The 22,471-nt window shown below is 43.9% G+C and overlaps 1 protein-coding gene across 1 annotated transcript in view; it reads left to right on the forward strand.

Annotated features, from left to right (window-relative positions):
• Positions 1-21,020: 21,020 nt before the first annotated feature.
• LOC124606348 (RELT-like protein 2) overlaps positions 21,021-22,471 on the forward strand; it is a 52,250-nt gene continuing 50,799 nt past the window's right edge. The window contains exon 1 of the mRNA XM_047138330.1: positions 21,021-21,304. Within this exon, the coding sequence (XP_046994286.1) occupies positions 21,021-21,304 (284 nt within the window). The remainder of the gene's footprint in view (positions 21,305-22,471) is intronic.

Raw genomic sequence — 22,471 nt, forward strand, 5'->3', positions numbered from 1 at the left:
GGATTCGAATGCGGTTGTAGGAGAAGGAGTCCAAGAAAGGGCTACGGGATTGACAGTAGGAATAAAAGAAGAGAAAGACTAATTGAGTTCTGAAATGGGTTTCAGTCGATAACAGCGAATACTTTGTTCAAAATTCGAAGAGGAGGAGGAAAATCCCGGGGTCAAGGGAAGTTTCACATTGGATTACATCATTGTCTGACAGATTCCGAAATAAGTTACTGGATAGTAAGGAATTCCCAACTACAGATATACTATCGGATCAAAATTTAGTAACGATGAAGAGTAGACTGAAGTTTAACAGAACTGCCATAAGAATCAGTGTGGAATGAAATGGGATACGGAGTGGCCGAGCGGTTCTAGGCGCTTCAGTCTAGAGCTGCGCGACCGCTACAGTCGCAGGTTCGAATCTGCCCCGGGCATGGATGTGTGTGATGTCCTTAGGTTAGTTAGGTTCAAGTAGTTCTAAGTTCTAGGGGACTGATGACCTCAGATGTCATGTCCCATAGTGTTCAGAGTCATTTGAACCATTTTGAAATGGGATACAGATGTTCTGAAAAATGAAGAGACCCGTTCAAAGCTCACTACGGATGCGGTTACTGCGATAGGGAATAGCAGAATGGGTAGTTCAGTTAAAGATCAGTGGACATCTCTAAAACGGGCAATAACAGATGTTGGAGAGACAACGTTGGTATAAGGATGGAGAGAGAACGTTGCTACAAGGAAGGTAACTGTGAAGAAACCATGGCTAACGGATGAAATATTTCAATTTATCGATTTGAAAACGAAGTACAAAAAATTTCAGGGAAAGACAGGGATACAGCAGTATAAGTCACTTAGGTATGAAATAAAAGCGAAATCGAGAAGACTGACACAGCGTGTAGAACAGTCAAAACAACCTTTCGTGATATTAAAAACAGATGTCGTAACATTAAGAGTGTAACGGGAATTCCATTGTTAAATGCATAAGAAAGCGCAGATAGGTGGAAAGAGTACAATGAAGGCCAGTATCAAGGGTAGGGATTATTTTATGACTTGATAGCAGAAGAAATTGGAGTCAATGCGGATGACATAGAGGATGTGGTATTACGGTCAGAAAAGTCATTAGGAAAAGTGGCAAGGAAACGGCTATTCAAGTTGATGTCTAGAATCTATGACTCTAGCGACGTACTATGAGACTTTTGGAAAAAATTCATTCACACAAATGCGAAGATAGTAAGGGTCAATTAGTGCAAAAACTATCGCACAGTCGGCTTAACAGCACATGAATCCCAGCTGCTGACAAGAATCAAGAATATTATAGAGAAAAGAGGAAAAGAAATTGAGGATCTGTCAGATGACGATCATTTTGGCATTAAGAAAGGTAAAGGCACCAGAGAGGCATTCTCACGTGGCGCTTGTTAATGGAAGCGAGACTGAAGAAAAATCGAGACACGCTTATATGATTAGTTGACCTAGAAAAAAGTTTGACAATATAAAATGAAGCAAGACAGGAACAATAATATTGGAAGACCCAGAACGGAAAGGTCGGATGAAAAAGGGTTGTAATCTTTCACCTCCACTGTTCAATCTTTATGTCGAAGAAGTAATGACGGAAATAAAATAAAGGTTCAAGTATGGGATTAAAATCGAAAAGGGTATCAATGATACGATTCGCTGATGGCATTGCCATCCTGAGTCAAAGTGAAGAAGAATTACATGATCTGCTGAATGAAATGAACAATATAATGAGTAAAGAATACGACGACAGCAAATCGAAGAAAGACGAAAGTAATAAGCAGTAGCAGAAATGAGAACAGCGAGATACTTAACATCAGGATTGATGGTCAGGAAGTAGATGAGGTTAAGGAATTCTGCTACCTAGGCAGCAAAATAACCCACGACGGACGGAGGAAGGAGGACATCAAAAGCAGACTAGCACTGGCAAAAAGGGCTTTCCGGGCCAAGAGAAGTCTACAAGTATCAAACATAAGCCTTAACTTGGGAAGAAGTTTCTGAAGACGTGTGTCTGGAGCACAGCATTCTATGTTAGTGAATCATGGACAGTGAGAAAACTGAAACAGAGGAGAATCGAAGTGTTTGGGACGTGGTGCAACAGAAGAATGTAGAGGATTAGGTGGACTGATAATATAAAAAATAAAGAGGTTCTCCGCAACATCGACGGAGAAAGAAACATATGAAAGACACTGACAAGGGGAAGGGACAGGACGTGTATCGTGGCACGTGTTGTGACATCAGGGCATGACCCACATGATGCTACAGGGAGCCATAGAGAATAAAAACTGTAGAAGAAGACAGAGATATACATACATCCAACAAAGAAGTGCAAGTGCTAGTCCGAGATAAAGAAGTGAGCGCAGAATAGAATTCATGGCGGGTCGCAGTAATCCAGTCAGAAGACTGATGAAAGAAAAAAGAAAAAAATGTTTCGTTGATTCCAAGGAGTTCTGTCATTCACTGCTAGGTGGTAATGGCATCGTCGTCACAGTTATGGAAGACTTTAATTCATGACAGTTCACCCAATTAGCACGATATTTTCATAAATTATGTGATAAACCTTCCTCGTCAATCATTCTATGTCTTAGTGAGAAACTTATCAAAATCTTCACCGTTTTTCCTAAGATTAAATTGAATGAACAGAGAGAGACAGTGGCGTGGGAAATTATATGTGTACAGAATGACAGGAGAAGAAGAAAAAGGTAGAAGACACAAGGTACTAATATAAGCCTGCGTCAATAATGTAGAATCCCAAATCCACAACTCTCGTGTACATACTCATACTGTGTTGTCGATTCGATTGTCCAGGATTGTAAGTCGATTGATCCCTATGTTTGACATGCTCTTAACTTAGGGTAGTAATTACTGTGACAAAAAGGTCTTTTAACGGGTCAGCGACCATGTTTGGCTGAATAATACGGCGGTTCTAGGCGTTTCAGTCCGGAACCACGCTGCTGCTACGGTCGCAGGTTCGAATCCTGCCTCGGGCATGGGTGTGTGTGATGACCTTAGGTTAGTTACGTCTAATTAGTTCTAAGTTAGGGGACTGATGACCTCAGATGTTAAGTCTCATAGTGCTCAGAGCCATTTGAACCATTTTGAATAATACGGCCTCGTCTTGGTCGCTATCGAGAGAGAGAGAGAGCTCCTGATTATGCGACTCGTATTAACAATTTCTCCGTATTTACTTTGAATAATGTTTGCTTATTATTGTTCACTATGTGTGGTGTCGGTCTAGGCTGTTAAGCGAATCCCTAAGATGTTTTTTTAAGTCCGATCCCAGATGACATACATCGAAGTGAAGTTCCCCTAATATCATGCAAATTTAAGAAAAATAATCTCATGCAATAGAAAACAGTGAAGGAAACCTGCTAGGAATGGCCCAATTAAGCATGAGAGTATGGGCACCACGCTTCACAGGGATTTATTAATCAAAAGGGTCATCCAAATACAAGGGAAACTATCAGACAATGTAACAATTTCGTTTATTACCATAAGACATTAAAAAGCGAGTTACCCACAGAATTAATCAAGTAAACATTTAGTAAGTGGACAATAGGTTGTGGTTGTGAAATGTAGCTTTGGCATAGATGGATGGACACATCAGAAATAGAGTGAAAATATTTTATGTAAACAGAAAATGAAGGAAAAATGGTTAGTTATTTATAGAAGGAACCCAGAAAAGCGAGTACTAACACCAACAGTTTCGTCAAAGTACATGGTTGTAGCAACTAGCTGTCCACGAACGTTAAAACTGTCCATATCAATCCTAATTTAAATTAACTAACCTTGCGGCGATCCGACCCGGTGACTGTGTAACCGGCCTATGCTTACCACTGTTAAATGGTGTGTGGAGGAGGGCAAGAGCAGCGGTTGGATATTCTGAGCCCACCATTCACTTACAATCAAATCGCACCCCAGCGCCAATGGAACAGATACAAATGATTAAAATCGACCAGATAAATGTGATGCACAGTGCAATGATGAGCCGGCCAGGGTAGCCGAGCAGTTCTAGGTGCTACAGTCTGGAACTGTGTGACCGCTACAGTCGCAGGTTCGAATCATGCCTCGGGCATGGATGTGTGTGATGTCCTTAGGTTAGTTAGGTTTAAGTAGTTCTAAGTTCTAGGGGACTGATGACCTTAGAAGTTAAGTCCCATAGTGATCAGAGCCATTTGAACCATTTGCAATGATGAGTATTAGGGTAAACTTCGTATAAGTGCATTTTGTCAGTGCAGGTGCCTACATCAGGGGCAGGTATGTACTCAGGGGCAAACCTATTGTTCTCCTTTGATTGACAGGTACTTAACCTATTGTTCTCCTTTGATTGACAGGTCCTTAACCTATTGTTCTGTTAAGTGCTTTTCCATGTCACCCCCATTTCCTTTTGATGGACAGGCACCTAACTTATTGTCTCCCCCCTCCCCCAACACCCTCACCCCTCGCTGCTACAGGTACACTTTCAGATCTGAGTAATTGAAATAAGCCCCCCTTCTCACTCTCATCAGTTTGAGTGACTGCTTAATTAAATTGATCAATTAATTAGCCTCTCAGGTGGAAAAGTGCCATGCCCTCTACCACAACCCCTGGTAGGAAGTTCAAATTCCACCAGGAAAATTCAAACTCTACAAACCTAAGAAAATGGTGGAAAGATAGTTCACTTGAGCTACCTTCACTATCTGACGGCCATCTCTTCCTAGGAACTGGTGAGAAGCTTGAATTTTGCAGGGAAGATAGGTCAATTCAACTATCTCTACTAACCTAAGAAAATGGCAGGAAGATAGGTCAATTGGGCTACCTCCACTAACTTAAGTCATCGGACCGCCACCTCTTCCTCGGAAATGTGGGAAGAGGATTCGACCTGTGCTGGACATAAGTCTTTATTATTTTGCATGCACTATTTAGTTAAACAATTAGAGGCACTACCACCATCCACTGTAGTAGCCAAGGGGTCCAGAGTCCAACTGATCTAATACACAATACTGCCACCAGAGGGCACTGTCGTCCATTCTGTGATGTAATCCAAGATGGCGGTGTGGTGTTGGAGAGGAAGGGTCTCATAACAGTAAATTCAAGAATATATTGTTTATTTATAAAAAATCAGTTTGTGGGGGTTGTATTTCTCTTGGTCATCACTCTCTGCTGTTTGGAAACATGTAGGTCTTGTAAGAAGTAATTTACATGGAGCAAACATGTTGCATAACCTAATGTTTGCCACTGTACTCTGGGTGTATTAACCTAATGTGTGGCCCCTTGTTGGCACTTGACCTATTGTTCTGTTAAGTTTTCCATGTCACACCCATTTCCTTAAATTATTCTAGCGCCTTTGATACCAAATTAAATAATTAGTTACGTCCTCCCACCATTCTCTGGTACACTTTTCGAATTTCACATGCTTTTGAACGCCATTTCTGGTGCATTCTTATTTGTCACCCTCCCCTTAAACTATTGTAGTGCGTTTTACATAAAAATTATGCAAATTAACCTATTGTTCTGCACTTAACCTGCTATTCTGCTCCATGTCACCCACTCACATGCTCACTCCCCTTAACTATTGTACAGCTAACACCATGTTGATACAAGAAATTTATACAAATTAATTAAATTTGTATTCTTCACGTATATGCGGCAGTTTTTCTTAATTTGCAGCATTCTATTGGTCGATGAAATCGATGGAATATGGTTTAAACAAAAGATCGTTTATAAAAAACACATCCACACCCCCCTACTTGATGACCAATGCCAACACCAAAGTTGGGGTGCACTAGTGGTCGCCGCGAAGCAATGACGCGACCATTCAGGTCCCACAAGGATGAGGCGCTAGCATCTGTTTCATACTTGACACCTGAGTATTTCCTGTTGAAATACATATTCACCCAGGTACCAATGCTGGCACGATGATGTATTGCTGCAGTGTGGGACTAGCACCGAGATAGATGCCCCAATGCTTCCCAGAATAGCACAGGCCGCATTGTTCCTCACGATCCTAACACAACTTGCGAGCTGTGTCTAGCATGCATGTGTACCCAGCTAATGATTTGCAGCAAAAAGTTCGTCCTGCTGTCAGTGTATGTCTCAGTAACGTTAAATGTTCACACAGCTAAAAAGCCTATGCACTCATGCGAAAACACCATTAATCATAAAAGAATTCTTGTTATTTGGAAAGAGATCACTGTCTAAGCACAGATAGGGGGAAATGAGAACAATAACGCAAACAGAATTCGAAGCACTGTCACACAGAAGAGAAAAATTTCCCGAATTTTCCTTATCCTACAGCTACAGGTCTGGAGATATCCTTATGGCACAGTGGCGGCTGAGTGACAGCATCCCCACCAGAGATGGGTGATCTGCTACAACGTGTCTTTGAACACTTGCTTTCTCTGAACTTTCTGTACATACTTTACCTCCATTCTCGTTTGAATCAGTTTTCAGACACTCCTACCTCCTGGCACAAAGGATGTCTTGTGAATTAATAGAGCATTATGATTGTATTTTGTACAGATCATCAAATTGCACTGACAATCGAGCCCTGCAAAGTGCCCCTACACATCGTCAAATACGGACAGACTCTTACTCAATTACACTGCTCTCCCACTGATGACAGGAACTTGAATATTAGAGCGCGAAACTGATCTCCAACCGTGTCAATGTAGTAAACATACAATTCGTATCCTGCGGCATACAAAATCACCCTTTTTACATCATTCATACATATACTGCAAAGACAGATAGCAACGTATATACTCCTCATAGCACTAGATACGTCCATGCTAGGTCGGCGGTCATCCGCCCCCGACGGATGACCAGGGCGCCTGCAGTGGACCGAAGTCACTCTCAGAACTGTTCTACAAATTCATGCTCGCTTCCCCTCGGCACAAAAGTGTACTGTGCTGGTCAGGATTTGCTTGCTTGCTCGCTTTTCTACACCCATCTCCAGACTCGGGGATTACAAGAACACATGTATTATCGCATGGTTTGCCATAATATTATACAATTTTCGCGGTACTTCTCGATATCATTCACATGGCAACATCAAAAATGGCTCTGAGCACTATGGGACTCAACTGCTGAGGTCATTAGTCCCCTAGAACTTAGAACTAGTTAAACCTAACTAACCTAAGGACATCACAAATATCCACGCCCGAGGCAGGATTCGAACCTGCGACTGCAGCGGTCTTGCGGTTCCAGACTGCAGCGCCTTTAACCGCACGGCCACTTCGGCCGGCCATGGCAACAGCCCACCGATCGCTTGCGCAACATAATTCCGAAGATGTAGACTGAAAATTATTTCTCTACAAACCCGAAACTGTAGACCTTATCCCATCTGCAAAGACCTTTATGTAAGAACTTGAAACTAATAGGGGAAACTGATAATTCCACACAAGAAACCGATGTCTGTGATGCAACAGATTCCAAATCATCCTTATAATTTACAAAGTCAACTAATGTGTTTCTCATGTCTAGAGAACCAGAAAATGTATCTTTCATGTGCTAGATGCACACACCACAATCCATGTTCCCTCAACTAAATAAAGGCGCGAAATGTGCAGAAGCAGTCAACTGAACAACTTACATGGAAGGGAATAAAGGTCCAGCGGAAACAAACGTCCCTATTCAATCTTCTCAAATTTCCACACGATCACGAAAGCTGCCCAACACATTTTCGCTACTCTGCCGCCTAGAGGACGATAAAATTAACTCAGCTACATTCCTGCATTCCAACAGGCCTTTGCATTCATGTGGCTCCTGCCGTTAATGGGAAACGTGAATCATTCCTGCACAGGTCACCGGCGCAGCAGGCCAAGCGCGCATAGACAGAATGATCCCACAAAATCGTTCACATATACATTTTATCCCTGTACTTACAACTAAATGTTACCATTGCGGTTTCAGTTGAATGACACTCGACAATGAGCGAAGTATCGGAAATACACCCTGCTGACACCTGTGGCTCTAGAAATAGAAATATCGCCACCCATTCTTATGACTTGACATACTCTTCCCTTGCTATCACAGTACTCCATGTTAAATCCATACCCTCCTTTCAAGTGGACATTGTCATTTCCTTTGCACATGTCGGAACATAAACACATACTTTATAAGCCTGATGCTCAAATGCGAACCTATCTCGCACCCCCTCCTACAAAGTACAACACTTTGTCAATAACTGACCGCTGGCGATACGAAATAATACTGAGAGAAAATCAACGATGGGTGGACATGTCTCATACGTTTTTCTTGCGAGTGCTACCACCGTGTCTTAAATAGACATGTTTAACCGTCTTACAAACCACCAGATGTTAAAAAACCCGATCTCAACAACTACTGTATGCTACCGTCACAATCGGTCTTGGTTCTACATGTGCTCACAAGTACCCACGTTAAAAGCTATACCGGCTTTATAAAGCCACGTATGGTGTTAACTAAGAATCACGTGGTTTTTCCAGACAAATACCGAGATGGTGATCGCCGCAACGTATAGGATCAGACCAACACGTCACCGACGGTGCAACCTCGCAATAAAATTACCGCATTTTGAAAGCGATTCGGCTAAGAAGGGTGGTATGGAACCGGTATTTGCAACTCCCTCACGCCGCCGCCGCTAGATTTTTCTCCAGTATTTGTAATTCATTCTGTCTCGATGCCATGTCAGGGGTTCTGCGATATATCCACTGAGTATCCACTGAGCTATAGGGGATGACTGATTTAGAAGGATCTCAAACAGTAGTAGATGGTGTGCTGATTGAGGTCGTAAAAAATGTACACTAGCTTTTCGGATCTCTAGTGCTACGCTTTCGGTAGAAATGATGACTATGATTTGGAATTATGGCTTTCCATTCAATCACATACCTGCGTTGGATCCTATGGAGAAGTCATGTAATGATTACAGCCACAAGTGAATCATATTCTTGGCACCCTCATATCTCGAAACGAGTCACCTTCCTCGAACCTGTCTGCTACAGTAAAATTCCAACGTGGTTTTAGTCAGTCCCTATGCACCCTGCGTCTGCTGCCATTTCCGCAGCTTTGCGCACGTGATCGTTCCAATTTAAGTCGGAACTGGGTAGAAGTTGGAGAAAGCCATATCCTTCACCCGATGCAACCCGTGTAGAAACAGAGCGATCTGAGTTAGTGCGACAGGACCGTGTTTTGACCAGTCAGTGGAAATGGTTGCATTGTGGCGCGTCCCCTAAACAGATACAGATCCTACAGATCCACGTCCATTCACATCTATCTCGCCAACATGCTATCTTCGTTACTCTGCACCATCCATCGGAGAAATTGTATGAACTATAAAAGCTCAACTAACTTCATCCGGTAAAGAACTAGATAAGATTTTTAACGCATATCTCTCCTCCCATATGTCTAAACCATTCCCCTATTCGTTGGAATACAGTTTAAACAAAAGATCGCTAGTAAAAACACATGCCCCCCCACTCGACGCTCGACGCCAACGCCGGAGTCGGGGTGCACCGGCGGTCCCCGTCCTTTGTAGTGTGGCCGTGGACAACAGACACTCACGATCTCAAGTTTCAGATTTTTATCCCACCGTAAAGGATTCATCCTAGAGTCTCACACCTCGCAGTCTTTACAGAACACTGGTCGTCCCCCAGCACGCCTGCTTTGCAGAAACAGAACACCGTGAAATTCCTGTCCTATATCTGCTCGGGCGCTGGTTTCCGCACTGAACAGGTTTATGCTAGCTTCCATTTGGTGAACCATCTAAGGAAGGCTCCCAAGGCTGCAAAAAATAACAATTCCTTCTCACCACAGTAAAAGGAAAGGAAAGCACAAGTAATTACCTGCGCAGTCTTTGGTGGTAGTGAATATTCTCTGCAGTTGCCAAGCAACGTCATAGAATCGATTGTAATTACTTGGGATGCGCATATTACATCATAACATAGGTTTCGTGACAGTTGGGGTGTGGACCGCCTCATGTCAAGTGCAAAACCAGTAATACACTCGAGATGCACTGAAATACCTCGCTACATCAGTGTTACCACTCTCAGACTTAGCCAAACAATATAGCGATGTCTTGAAACGTATACACCTCTGTAGCTGTCAATGAGTCTGCTTGCTGCACATGTCCATATCGTATCAAGACGCCACGCAACTGTCCACCTTCAGCAGAGGCTATTTCTGTTATTATGATTTCATGTTATGTAATTCCCAAACGAGCTGTACGTCAGAATCACGGCATGCCTTCTGAATCAAGTTGTGTTTCATATAACTGTAAGTTATGGTACGCCAAATTATATAGACAGTTTAGTGGGCCGGCCGGGGTGGCCCAGCGGTTCTAGGTGCTACAGTCTGGAACCGCGCGACCGCTACGGTTGGAGGCTCGAATCCTGCCTCGGGCATGGATATGTCTGATGTCCTTAGGTTAGGTTTGATTTAAGTAGTTCTACGTTCTAGGGGACTGATGACCTCAGAAGTTAAGTCCCATAGTGCTCAGAGCCATTTGAACCATTTGAACAGTTTAGTGAATCTAAAGAGCAAAGAGAGTCACTTTCAATTTGACGGTTCTGTTCACATACAAATCCTATTTATATGTTGACTGAACCGGGGCTGGATGGGATAAAACATATTGTTAACGAAGGTCCGAGTATGTGGAATAGTTTCTCAGATACGTGAGTGCTGTGAAGACGTATGGTACTATACTACTGTAACGACCCGCTTCTCCTCTAAGATAGAGACGTCACGAAGGCAAGGTCGTTCATACGTCCCAGGTCTTTGCAATGCATGCGACGTCGCTGCGCGAGTTTGTATTAATATCTAATGATGTCGACGTCTCGAAAGAACGCAAAAATCCAATCGATGTTTCTGATGCCGATTGCTTCAAGATTAGCAGTTCATCAGAATGACGAAGTCAGCCTCTGATGGAAAGGAATGTTCTCGCTGTGTTCTCAGGATACTTATGATATAATTCTGCTGAACTCGTGTCTCTTTTGCGTAATACAAGTAACATTACAAACACTTTCAGCAACTGTAAAAAAATTGCTTGAAACTATCCGTCCTTTCCCAAATCGATCCTTTAAGTTGTATTTCTCTTATCAGCTTTCTTCTGATGGCTCAAGTTTTCTCTTTTACAATCATCCCCAGTTTTACTGACATGTATTGGAAGTCAGAACCACATATTATTCACACTGAAATAATAGAGTTTATAGAACATAGCTTCTATAAATTAATCCTGCCATACCCTACGAGCAGAAAATCGTTTAAAAGCGATTGAGGTATTTCAATTGAAGGACGAAGTCAAAATGAGTAGGCTCAGATAACTAGTTTTACTTAAAAGATGATTTTCTGGTTACTACCAGGTGGTTCTACTGTAAATAAATTACAGCTACTCACAGACGTCCAGTGTGCGCTTTAATTATCGTATGGCACCGAAACTTGGTGGATATGCTAATGTGTTAATGCGGAACCGATTTACGCTGAAAAAAGCTTTAGTTTCAGTTGTGGCCACCAGGTGCTAATCTGGCGCTGTAAGGTGTTTGTATGACGGTATGACATTCACACTGTCATTTAACAACCGATAACGTGAGTGACCAGTGTGGCTATTGAGAAGTGAGATCGTGCGCTGTTATTGAAGCTCTTTTATATAAACGGCAGCAATTACAGAGCAGAATTGAGAGAGTATCGCCGACTAAAAGGTCTGAGGAGAGATCCAATATCATTAAATGGGTTAAAGAAGATGATAATGAAATTCGAAAACACGAGTGAGTTTGGCGTAGTACACGGAAGAGGAAGGCATCCTTTCCCGGTGTGAGATACTTAAGAGGTTGCTGCTGCTCTGACAATGCAGGCGTGTCGCTTGTAGCGCTAGTGCTCGTGCAATGTCACTGCATGGTCAACAGTAGGGGATGTTTTTCCGCCTTTTTTACACTGGTACCTGTTCAAGACCCAGACGGTGCAGCAACGTTCTAGATTTGCTCTTCAGTTTCTGGCACGGATCGAAGTTGACACGTGGCCGGGCAATATGTTAAGGAGTGACGAGGCACATTTTACACTTTGGTGTGCAATGAATACACAGAACGACTGAATTTGGGTGTTGTTAACGCACGTATTGTGGACGAAGAACCACTGCACTCGCCGTATGAGACTGTTCATGTGGATTCAGAAGCACCTTTCTTCCCTGTCCTTACTTCTTTGAAGAGAATACAGCAAGAGAGCCTGTCAGGTGTACCGTGACGTCTGTACGTTATCGAGAGCACCTCGCAAAGCATGCGCTTCCTGTTTCGTAAGAGCGCAACTACGAGGGTGAGTCAAATGAAAACCTTAAATATTTTTTTAAATATATTGTTCAGAAGTGGTACAAAGCTGTATCACTTTTCAGTATAATCTCCCCCCCCCCCCCCCCCCCCCCCGCTCAATGCAAGTCCTCCAGCGCTTACAAAGTGAATAAATTCCTTAAGAAAAAAAATCGTTTGGTAGTCCGCGCAACCACTCATGCACCGCGTGGCGTACCTCTTAATCAGAGCGGAACGTCTTTCCTCCCATTGCGTTTTTGAGTGGTCCAAACACATGGAAATCACTTGGGGCAAAGTCAGGTGAGTATGGTGGATGAGGAAGACACTCAAAATGCAGGTCTGTGATTGTTGCAACTGTTGTACGGGAAGTATGGGGCCTTGCGTTGTCATGTTGCAAAAGGACACCTGCTGACAGCAATCCACGTCGCTTCGATATGATTGCAAGCCGCAGATGATTTTATAGGAGATCTGTGTATGATGCACTGGCGACACTGGTGCCTCTAGGCATGTAATGCTCGACAATGGCGCCTTTTTCGTCCCAAAAGAGAGTCAGCATAACCTTCCCTGCTGATGGTTCTGTTCGAAACTACTTTGGTTTTCGTGATGAGGAATGGCGCCATTCCTTGCTCGCTCTCTTCGTTTCCGGTTGGTGGAAGTGAACCCAGGTTTCGTCCCCAGTGACGATTCTTGCAAGGAAGCCATCACCTTCTCGTTGAAAGCGTCGAAGAAGTTCATCACAGTCATCAACACGTCATTCTCTCATTTCAGGAGTCAGCTGCCGTGGCACCCATCCTGCAGACACTTCGTGAAACTGGAGCACATCATGCACAATGTGGTGTGCAGAGCCATGACTAATCTGTAAACATGCTGGAATGTCATTCAGCATCACTCGGTGGTTTTCCTTCCCTATGGCTTCAACTGCTGCAATGTTCTGTAGAATCACAACTCGTTGTGCCTGACCTGGGCGAGGAGTATCTTCCACTGAAGTCACACCATTTTGCGAACTTCCTACTCCATTTGTAGACTTGCTGCTGTGATAAATATGCATCACCATGCTGAACCTTCATTCGTCGATGAATTTCAATAGGTTTCACACCTTCACTACTCAAAAACAGAATAACAGAAAGCTGTTCTTCCCTGGTGCAAGTCGCAAGTGGGGCGGCCATCTTTATACTGATATTGCGACAGTATGAATGCATCTGCACTATGCTGCAACCTACAGGACATTCTGCACGCTGTTTGTAGCACGCTTACCAACTTACAGGATAACGCCGCGAAATTTCGATTTGTTATTACAAATTTAAGGTTTTCGTTTGACTCACCCTCGTATATAGAAATCACGGTTTTCTTGGAAGATGGGGCAATATCTCATGCCGCTCGCCCAATGAAAGATCTGCGTAATGCAAACATCCACGAGCGTATCTCCAGAGGTTTTCCAGACGCTTGACCTGCAAAATCACTTGATTTTTAATCCATGTGACTTTTGGCTTACAGGCTTCTCTTTTTTTAAAAAAAAAAAAGAAAAGAAAGTGTATGGGTGACACATCCAGTGCCTACGTGATGTGAAAGCTAGTATGTAAGAATACGTTGCTCAGATTCCACAAGAACTGCTCTGAACAACTGTTGATCACGTCGTTATACAGATGCAGCATCTCGTCGATGTCTACAGCGTTCATATCGAACTAATTGCGTAAGTGGGGGTTAATAATAAAATCAACATTTTGCCTTTCTCACTTGTTCCACCTTTCCTGTCTGCGTCCCGTTCCAACGCCCATTACATATGGAAACCTTTCTTGCATCCACATCGTTAGATTTGCACCAAGAAATAGGAACGCAAATGAAATCAAAAGCCATCTATAGTTGCAAATTTAAAACATTATAAGACAGTTGGTCAACCTTGTCGTCTTCAGTCCAGGTACTGGCTTGATGCAGCTCTCCATGCATGGTGGCTGGAGGGAAGGGAGTAGTTCTGTAGTACATACGATAAAATGAAAAGAATGTGTAATTGCAGACACGTAGGTGTAACTGACGTCCGACAACTTGTTACTCGCGGGCGTCGAATCGCCCACACCTCACGGTCTGACATTTACAATGTATCTGACGGCTCGCACGACACAGTGCAAGTTTTCCAAAAATTCTGTAGCGCACTGACATTTGTTAGCTAACAAAACTGCAACAGTAGTAAACGTAATCTTTCTGGATGGAGCCCGAAGCAAAGCTCCAGGTTTAGTATCTGAGTAGCAGCAGAATAACAGAAAAAGGAAAAACTAAATAGGAGAAGATAAAATACGATAATAAGAATAAGCTATTAACGTCGAACAGTTTTAGTTAAAACGTTGCGACTTTGGGAAATGTATAGTAACGAGACAGAGAAAAACAGACGTCAGGCATCTGAGACATGGACATATAGAAAAATTAAGACTTCAGTAGCATCTTAACATAAGTAGCCATCTACCGTAGTTATTGTATACAAGATGGAAGTTACTAAAATCGTATGTATAAATCTATTTAATTATTCTTTCATTGTTGTCAGACGTGTTTCGCTACTTGACTATTGTCAATTTATGAAGAACCAAATTCAGTCCGTGAGCTTATGTAATCCTTTTTGTACGACATTTGCTTTGTTGGTCGATCTTTTATTCTGTCATGTCTGCCGCCATTTTCACATAGATAGTGATAGTTCCACAACCTTTTCTTTTCGTTTGTTGTTTCTTTTTTCTTTTTGGAGCGTGTGACATCAGTCGTACGTCTGTGAATATAGTGGCTTGGCATACTGCTGACTTATGGATTCGACTCTTCAGTTACATAAGGAGGGAAACAGAAATGTAAAAGATTATGAAGGAGCCGTTGTTAAGACATTCAAGGGCGCACTCGGCGAAGCGTAGGGGAGGGCAGTCCCACCACCATCAACACACCCTCTTCGTTAAGAAAAATAAGATCTTCGTATACCGAACACACATCCTCCCCCGTCACTCAGACAGGTGTGAGAGCTTTAAGAAGGCCAGAAGACATAATGCAGAGTAGTAGTAAGTGTAAGTAGAGCTATTTGTTGTGAAAGTTGAGAACTACGAGTTTTTCATCATTAGGCGCTAAATAACAAACATGAGCTGCTCCCTCTAGCTCAAGTCGTGATTAGATCCATGCGGAGATTGTCCCTCGCACAATGAAGTAATTTAAATCTATATCGATACTGCCTGCAAAATGTGTTACGAATAGAGCTAGCCGGCCGAAGTGGCCGTGCGGTTAAAGGCGCTGCAGTCTGGAACCGCAAGACCGCTACGGTTGCAGGTTCGAATCCTGCCTCGGGCATGGATGTTTGTGATGTCCTTAGGTTAGTTAGGTTTAATTAGTTCTAAGTTCTAGGGGACTATTGACCTCAGCAGTTGAGTCCCATAGTGCTCAGGGCCATTTGAACCATTTTGAATAGAGCTCGGTAAATTAATATGTAGTATCTGATGCTGAAGTTTGATCGCGTGAACTGCACAAATATAGTACGCAATAAACTTTCTTCCTTTCATCATTTTGCGGGGTGTCGGCACGGAAAAGTTTCGTAAAGGTTTGAAATTAGTTTACCTTTGCGACCCAATCAGCTTAAATGCAGAATTACTGATTACTGTAATAATGGCCGCCGGCCTCCTGCGTGACCTAACGCCACATTTATACTTTTGTAGAGTTAGTTGTAAGTCGCTACGCGCTCTCATTCTAAGACAGTGGATGAATTAAGTCCAGATATTTGCGTCACTTCATTTACGCTACCTCAAGGCATACGTACACAGCATCTGGCTATAATAATTGTCTTTGTGTGTTAAATCCTTAACGTAACGTTATGCCTCTTAGCGTGTAGACTATGACAGCTTTTTAAATTTTTAAATTCAGTCAATAATTACACGAAGTACCGAAAATCAAATTGTTACTGATCCTGGAAGCCATTAGGTAGGCAACCTGCAAATGGGTTTGCACATCGTGAACCGGGACAGCCGTTACGTAATTTAGGTCTTTCGTGACAAGTATAACATTATTATCACTTAAGTCTTTTAGCTTGCATGCAAAAATGTGTTTAGACCTGCGCCATTTCGTATAGTGAGGTGATGGACGGTAACTGTACGCCGGTGGGTAAGCGTACGCAGTTGTTTTTTGTGGCTGTTGGTATCACTGAATAACAGCTGACTGTCTAGAGTGATAGTGTACTGTGTGGTGACTGTAATTTCAGGATTATGCTAGACAGGTTCTCAAAGGCGTCAGAATAAATGAACGTGATTGATTTTAATCCCACTGAAAAACCCATTTTTGTTAATTAGGACGTTGTTATTTGCAAGGCGGTAGCGGTACGACTAGTTCCGTCTGTGTGAACTTGAGCACTGTTACGGTCGGTCAAGCGTGCGCTTCACATTCAAACTGCGTACACGCAGCCGCCAAGTTAACAGTGTATTTGGTAGAATGAGGAAGCGTTTCGCCGCCTGTATGCGTCTGTTTAGCAATACAATCTATGCCTGCTCGAGAGCAGTTCTTTATATTTATGTACTTTCAATTTAGATAAAATTGCAAAACACAAAAAAAGGATCAACGAGTCGTGTCTCATCCAAGTGCAAGATGATGAAACTAAAAAACTTATTGATGAGAGAGAGGTCCAAAGGGCTGCTGCGAAAAAAGTTGATTGCGCTGAAGCAACACTTAGAAGGGGACTCAAATTGGAGAGCATTAATTCATTTGGCTGGGATCGTTAAAACTGTGTAAAATTACTTTTGGTAGCCAATAAAAGTATTTTATGTTTAATTGGTGTTAGTTACTCTTTTATGTTGAATACCGCAGCTAATTCCGTGGGCAGGTATAGTAAAATGTTCAGTGAGGAAACGGAAGTATATCTAGCTAAACATATTAAAGATCTCGAGGCTAGATTTTACGGAATACCTCTTAAGACATTCGCGAAGTGGCTTGCTAATTTGCTGACCAGAATGGGCTAACGCATAGCTTGCATAGAGAAGTGAAAGTTTTCGGAAAATACTGGAAGTACCGCTTGCTTCCTTCAAGATTCTTTAAGTACGCCAGAGCAGTGCAGCTTAGAAAGAGCTATAGGTTTCAACAAGGCACAAGCAGACACGAAATTTCGTATGCTGAAAGGAAGTCTAGAAAAGTACAAGTTCCCTCTTAATATGCTGTACAAAATGGAGGAGACTGGCTTCGACCGTTCCTCTTAATAGTCTCAAAGGGGAAGAAATCTGTAAAGAAAATTAAACTAGTAGAACGAGGTCAAATGGTAACAGCCATATACTGTCTTAATCCCACTGGACATTTCATACCAGCAGCATTGACTTTTTCTCGTAAGCAGAATTAACTGGAGCTGTTCAACAATTCTCCAGTAGCATCTCTTGGGCCCATGGATTCTCCCTAGCTTGTCTGCAGCACTTCGAAAAACATGTTAAAACTTCTGTGGATGATCCCGCCATACTGGTTCTTGATAACCAAATTTCTCACTGCACTCTCTCGGCTGTAAAATTTTACATACATCATATTTTATTATTATGACCGCCATCACATGTAAGTCATATTATATAGCCGTTAGAGAAAGTCATATTTGGCACATTCAAGAAATTTGATGCGGGAGAAATCGAGAAATGGCATTGTAGAAATCCAAGGAGAGCTGCTACTCAGAGGGAAGTGTTTGGTCTATTCCGCCCAGCGTTTCGAAGAGTGTCAGCTACTGGAAAAGCTATAACTTCTTTTCCTGACACAGGATGTCTTCACAGAAGAAAATATGTTGCCAAGAGAAACTACAAAAGTCGACTCCCCAGCAATGAAAGATCTTGCTGAATCAGTAATTTGCCTCGTGTTCAACGATCATTGTGATGATGAAGGTTATCAGGAGGAGAAAGAAGCAGGAGGAATTACCACGAAAGACAAAAGGTGTCAATCATTAGCTACCAGTGATCAACGACATCCACCCGCGAGTCTCTCCATTTCACCTCGAATACTTATTCTCAATTTTTTCTCTCCCTAAATACCAAACATAAAAAAAAAATATAAAAGGAAACGAAGTGGCCAGAAACCGGTGATTGGTTCAAATGGCTCTGAGCACTGTGAGACTTAACATCTGAGGTTATCAGCCCCTAGAACTTAGAACTACTTAAACCTAACCAATCTCAGGACATCACACACATCCATGCCCGAGGCAGGATTCGAACCTGCGACCGTAGCGGTCGCGTGGTTCCAGACAGAAGCGCCTAGAGCCGCTCGTCCACACACCGGCCGGCAAAACGGTGATTCTTACTTCTGTTTCTCACAAGAAAATTATTGGAAGAAGAAAAGGTTAAAAAGGGCAAGCAGAAAAGAAAAAGAAAGAATGGTTGATAGCAAAATCTGAAAAACTGCTGAGCAAGACGAACCTCAATGGATCATGACGGAGAGAAAAAAAACGCAGGAACCAAGCGACCTTCAAATTCACAACAGTGACAATTTGGACCAAGCACACCAGAACACGGGACGTCAAACAATAATGTTTACGTCTGTCCATGATGTGACGAGTGTTGTGATGATAAGGACTGATTAAAGTGTGGCGCGGTGTGGCGAGTGGTGGAATGAGTTATGGACGCCATACGAAGGACACAAAAATTTTACTTGCGATCACCGTAAAAGGCAATTTGTAAAGTGTAAATGCTGAAGCGAAACTAAAGAAAATAATAGTTTTCGGGAAACGCGCACATTTTCACGATAATGTCTGTACACTTACCCTCATATGTCATCTATGCGTTCATATTCTCCACCCTGTCTGACATAGATTATTATAATTAGAAGATTGATTCTGCTGTGCATAGAGGCCTATACATTGTTCAAGCACCCGTTTTCTCAAAATACACTTAAGTTTTACGAAAATAATCAAGGTTATAAATATTACAATAAAATAAAAATAAATAAAAAAACACACACACACGTACGCACGCACGCACTTACATGCACACGCAGAGGGAGAGACAGAGAAAGAGAGAGAGAGAGAGAGACCAATACCAGACGCTCTCACTATTACCAAGACAAACTAAAGATGAGCGCATCCCGCAGAAGCAAAACAAAACATACGAATTGGCGAGGTGAAGTGATCTTTCACAACACAAAAACGTGAATATATTTAGTGTTGGCAAAAGTGCTGTTTGCGAAAATCTAACACGTATACGTCGAAGAATAGGAAGAATGACATAAGCAACAAACAGCTAAGAGTAGCGATACGAATTGATACTGCTTAGGCTTACAGTACTAAGTTAAAGCTTGCGGAATGATCACGAACCTAACAAACAAAATATTGTAAGAGAAAAAAACATATTTTTGCAAGTGACCACTGAAGATGTTTTAGAATAAAGCGAAACGCATTTGGTCGTAATAAGAATTTCATTACAGCTGCAAAAGTCCGTGTTTAGCGTATACAACTTGTATGCCTACGACTGCGGAAGAACGAGCCCGTAAGACAAAGAAGACAACATATAAATAAACCCTCCATTAGCTTCACCAATTTATACAAAATGTAAATCACAACTTTAAAAACATTTTGAAATATTGAAGTTTAAAGCTAATTTTATTATTAAGATTTCTATTGACTTTGGTGTCTTGGGAGGCGCTATGGGTACGACGAAAATTGGGTGTATCTAGTAACGAATGATCCACTTTTCAGTATGGTGTTTGTTCCTTATCGTGAGCTGAAATGGGCAGTACAGCTCAGACTGTTAAGTACACTGCGGAAACAACGCATGCTTGCACTATTTTTCTCGGTGGTCGCAATCAGAGGGAGTGGTGTGGTTAGCCAAGAACGCCCTTACGTGCCCGCCTCTCTTACCGCAACGACCATCAATCAAAGTGGATACAAGCGGGAGCATCAAATATTTAGGAGATAGCGCAGAAGTTTCCCCCCCTCAGCTGGGCAGTAATTAACGTCCGGCGGAGACGGGGTGTGGCCGGCTGCAAGTGTTGCGGTGCCCCCTCCCGTAATCATCGGTAATTGCCCCGCCGACGTTCACCTCCTTACATAATAACCTCTCTGGCGCTTTTGCACTCGGAGAAACGCGGGTGCTAGAGGGAGGTCGATTTTAAGCCCTTCTGAGAGGGGAGATCCAGAATCGCACCTTTATAACTCGTCAAAAAAACATCCCCCTCCCGAGCGAGGAAGGCCGGCAGCCGCCGCGCCAGGCGGTGTAGTGGGGGGAAAGGGGGAAGGAGAGGGGCAGTATCGATCGCCGACGCCACCCCACCATTGGCCGGCGCCGAGCCAACCAATGGGCGCGCCCAAGGAGGGTGGCTGCGCGGACGAGCGAAAATGGTCCGTACGGGCCGGGGTTGGCGTGGCGCTAGGGGCTAATCTTGTCCGTTATCGCTCGACCAATCCCAGAATGGGCGCAGTCGCTAGAGATCCCTGTCGATACGGAGGTTTTAAGCATGGTTGACACTTCTATCTGTCGCGTAATTATCTTATTTGCGAACCGCTCCGCGGGTCCGGCTGCGGCGGCGGCGGCGGCGGCAGAGGGCGGAAGAGGGAGACAGTGCGGGACGACGGGCAGCAGGCAGCGCAGGCCCTGCCCACCTCCCCGCGAGGCGACCACGTGCTCCCCACACACACACACACACACACACACACGCACACACTCTGCGCCACGCCACGCACGCACGCACACCCGGCCGCAATCGGTGGTTTGCGGCGGAGGCCGACGCGCCGTGACGCTAGCTCGCAGACGCCGACGACCACGTGCGGCGGCGCCGCTGCGAGGCTGGTAATGCACTAGAGTGGAGCGGAGCGGTGCCATGGGAGACGCGAGGTCGGCGGAGCTGGAGGTGTCCGTGGTGAGCAGCCCCGCGTCGAGCCGGTGCTCGTCCCCCGGAGCCGGCAGCATGACGCCGCCGCCGGGAGCCAGCGGCGCCGGCGGGGGCGGCGGGGGCGGCCTGGGCGGCGGCGACAGCCAGAAGGCGGGCGCGCCGCTCTACACGTCCTTCAGCATCTCCAGCATCCTGAGCCGCGACAGCCCGCGGCGGCCGCAGCCGCTGCCCGCCGCCGCGCCGCCTCTCCACGACTCCGCCATGCTCTCCAGGTAAGCCAGCCGCGAGCCCCGTCTCACACCAACTTTTAGTTTTCGCCGTACTCCACGTCACTCGCCTTTTCGCTAGCTCTCAGCCCGAATCGGGGGTTCTCAAGCTCTGCGGCAAGTGGCCGGCATGCCACCGTTTCGCATACTACCGTGTCCAGCTACAGTGATTTACGGGATTGAACAGTACCTCTTTGTTATGTGCACGGTGTTTTCGCGGGAAAGTGGATGTTGAGACCGACTCCAAAGAACTAATTACTTCGTTACAGGTCTATAGTACAAGACTACAGGCCTGAACAAAGTTCATAACGTCCATAATGAATGTCTGGAGAGACGTGCGTGTGTGCAGCTCCCAACCGAAAGCAAATAAGGCTAGGCGTCTTTCACTCCCTGTGGTTTTCGGTGTATGGCACACCATCGGGTTTTCGGGTCATCAGGAGAATTAAATGTGGGTTTTCATGCGCTACGGCAAGTCTCTGTATCACGGCGGAAGGGCACGATCCCTTACTTCGCCACTAACCCGGCCGCCGTGGCGTACACTGCTATGGCTACCCACTGTTCCCTGTGAGAGGCAATCAACAGTAAGTGAAAAAAATTCACGGACGTGCGCGACTCTTACCGATCAGCTGTTATGGTATAAATTTTGACACGGAAGAAACATGGATCCGTGAATACTCATTACAGAGGTCATCTTCAAATAGAGTACATATTTGTAGAAATGATTATCTGTTCTAATACAAAGCAATGGGCACAAGAAAACTTACATGCAAAGCATTTAGTAAACATTCATGATCGCGTGTCGTTGCATAATGCAATTAAATTTAAGTAAAGTTACTCATGCTGATCAATTATTCGTCCGTTCACACAAACTTCACAGCAATATGTCGTCAGGTAATTACAGTGTTCCAACTTTGCGGTCGCTAAGTGTAACAGAGAACAGACGACATCAAGTGTTCGTTACAGGCGTCGGCGGTCAACTTATCCCGCCCTTACTCTAGCTGGTCTATGTGTGCTCATTTAACATACCAATTTATGTAGCTTACAAATTAACAGTAAAATAGGTACACATGCGGTCCTAGGTATCGCTCCGCGGTGTCAGTGTTGGCTCTTGAGCAGAAAAGGTTGACGACCACTAGTACGAACGTATGCAAAGCTCGTACGTCCATAACGAGT

Source organism: Schistocerca americana, chromosome 3 (assembly GCF_021461395.2).
Source record: "Schistocerca americana isolate TAMUIC-IGC-003095 chromosome 3, iqSchAmer2.1, whole genome shotgun sequence".
NCBI lineage: Eukaryota > Metazoa > Arthropoda > Insecta > Orthoptera > Acrididae > Schistocerca > Schistocerca americana.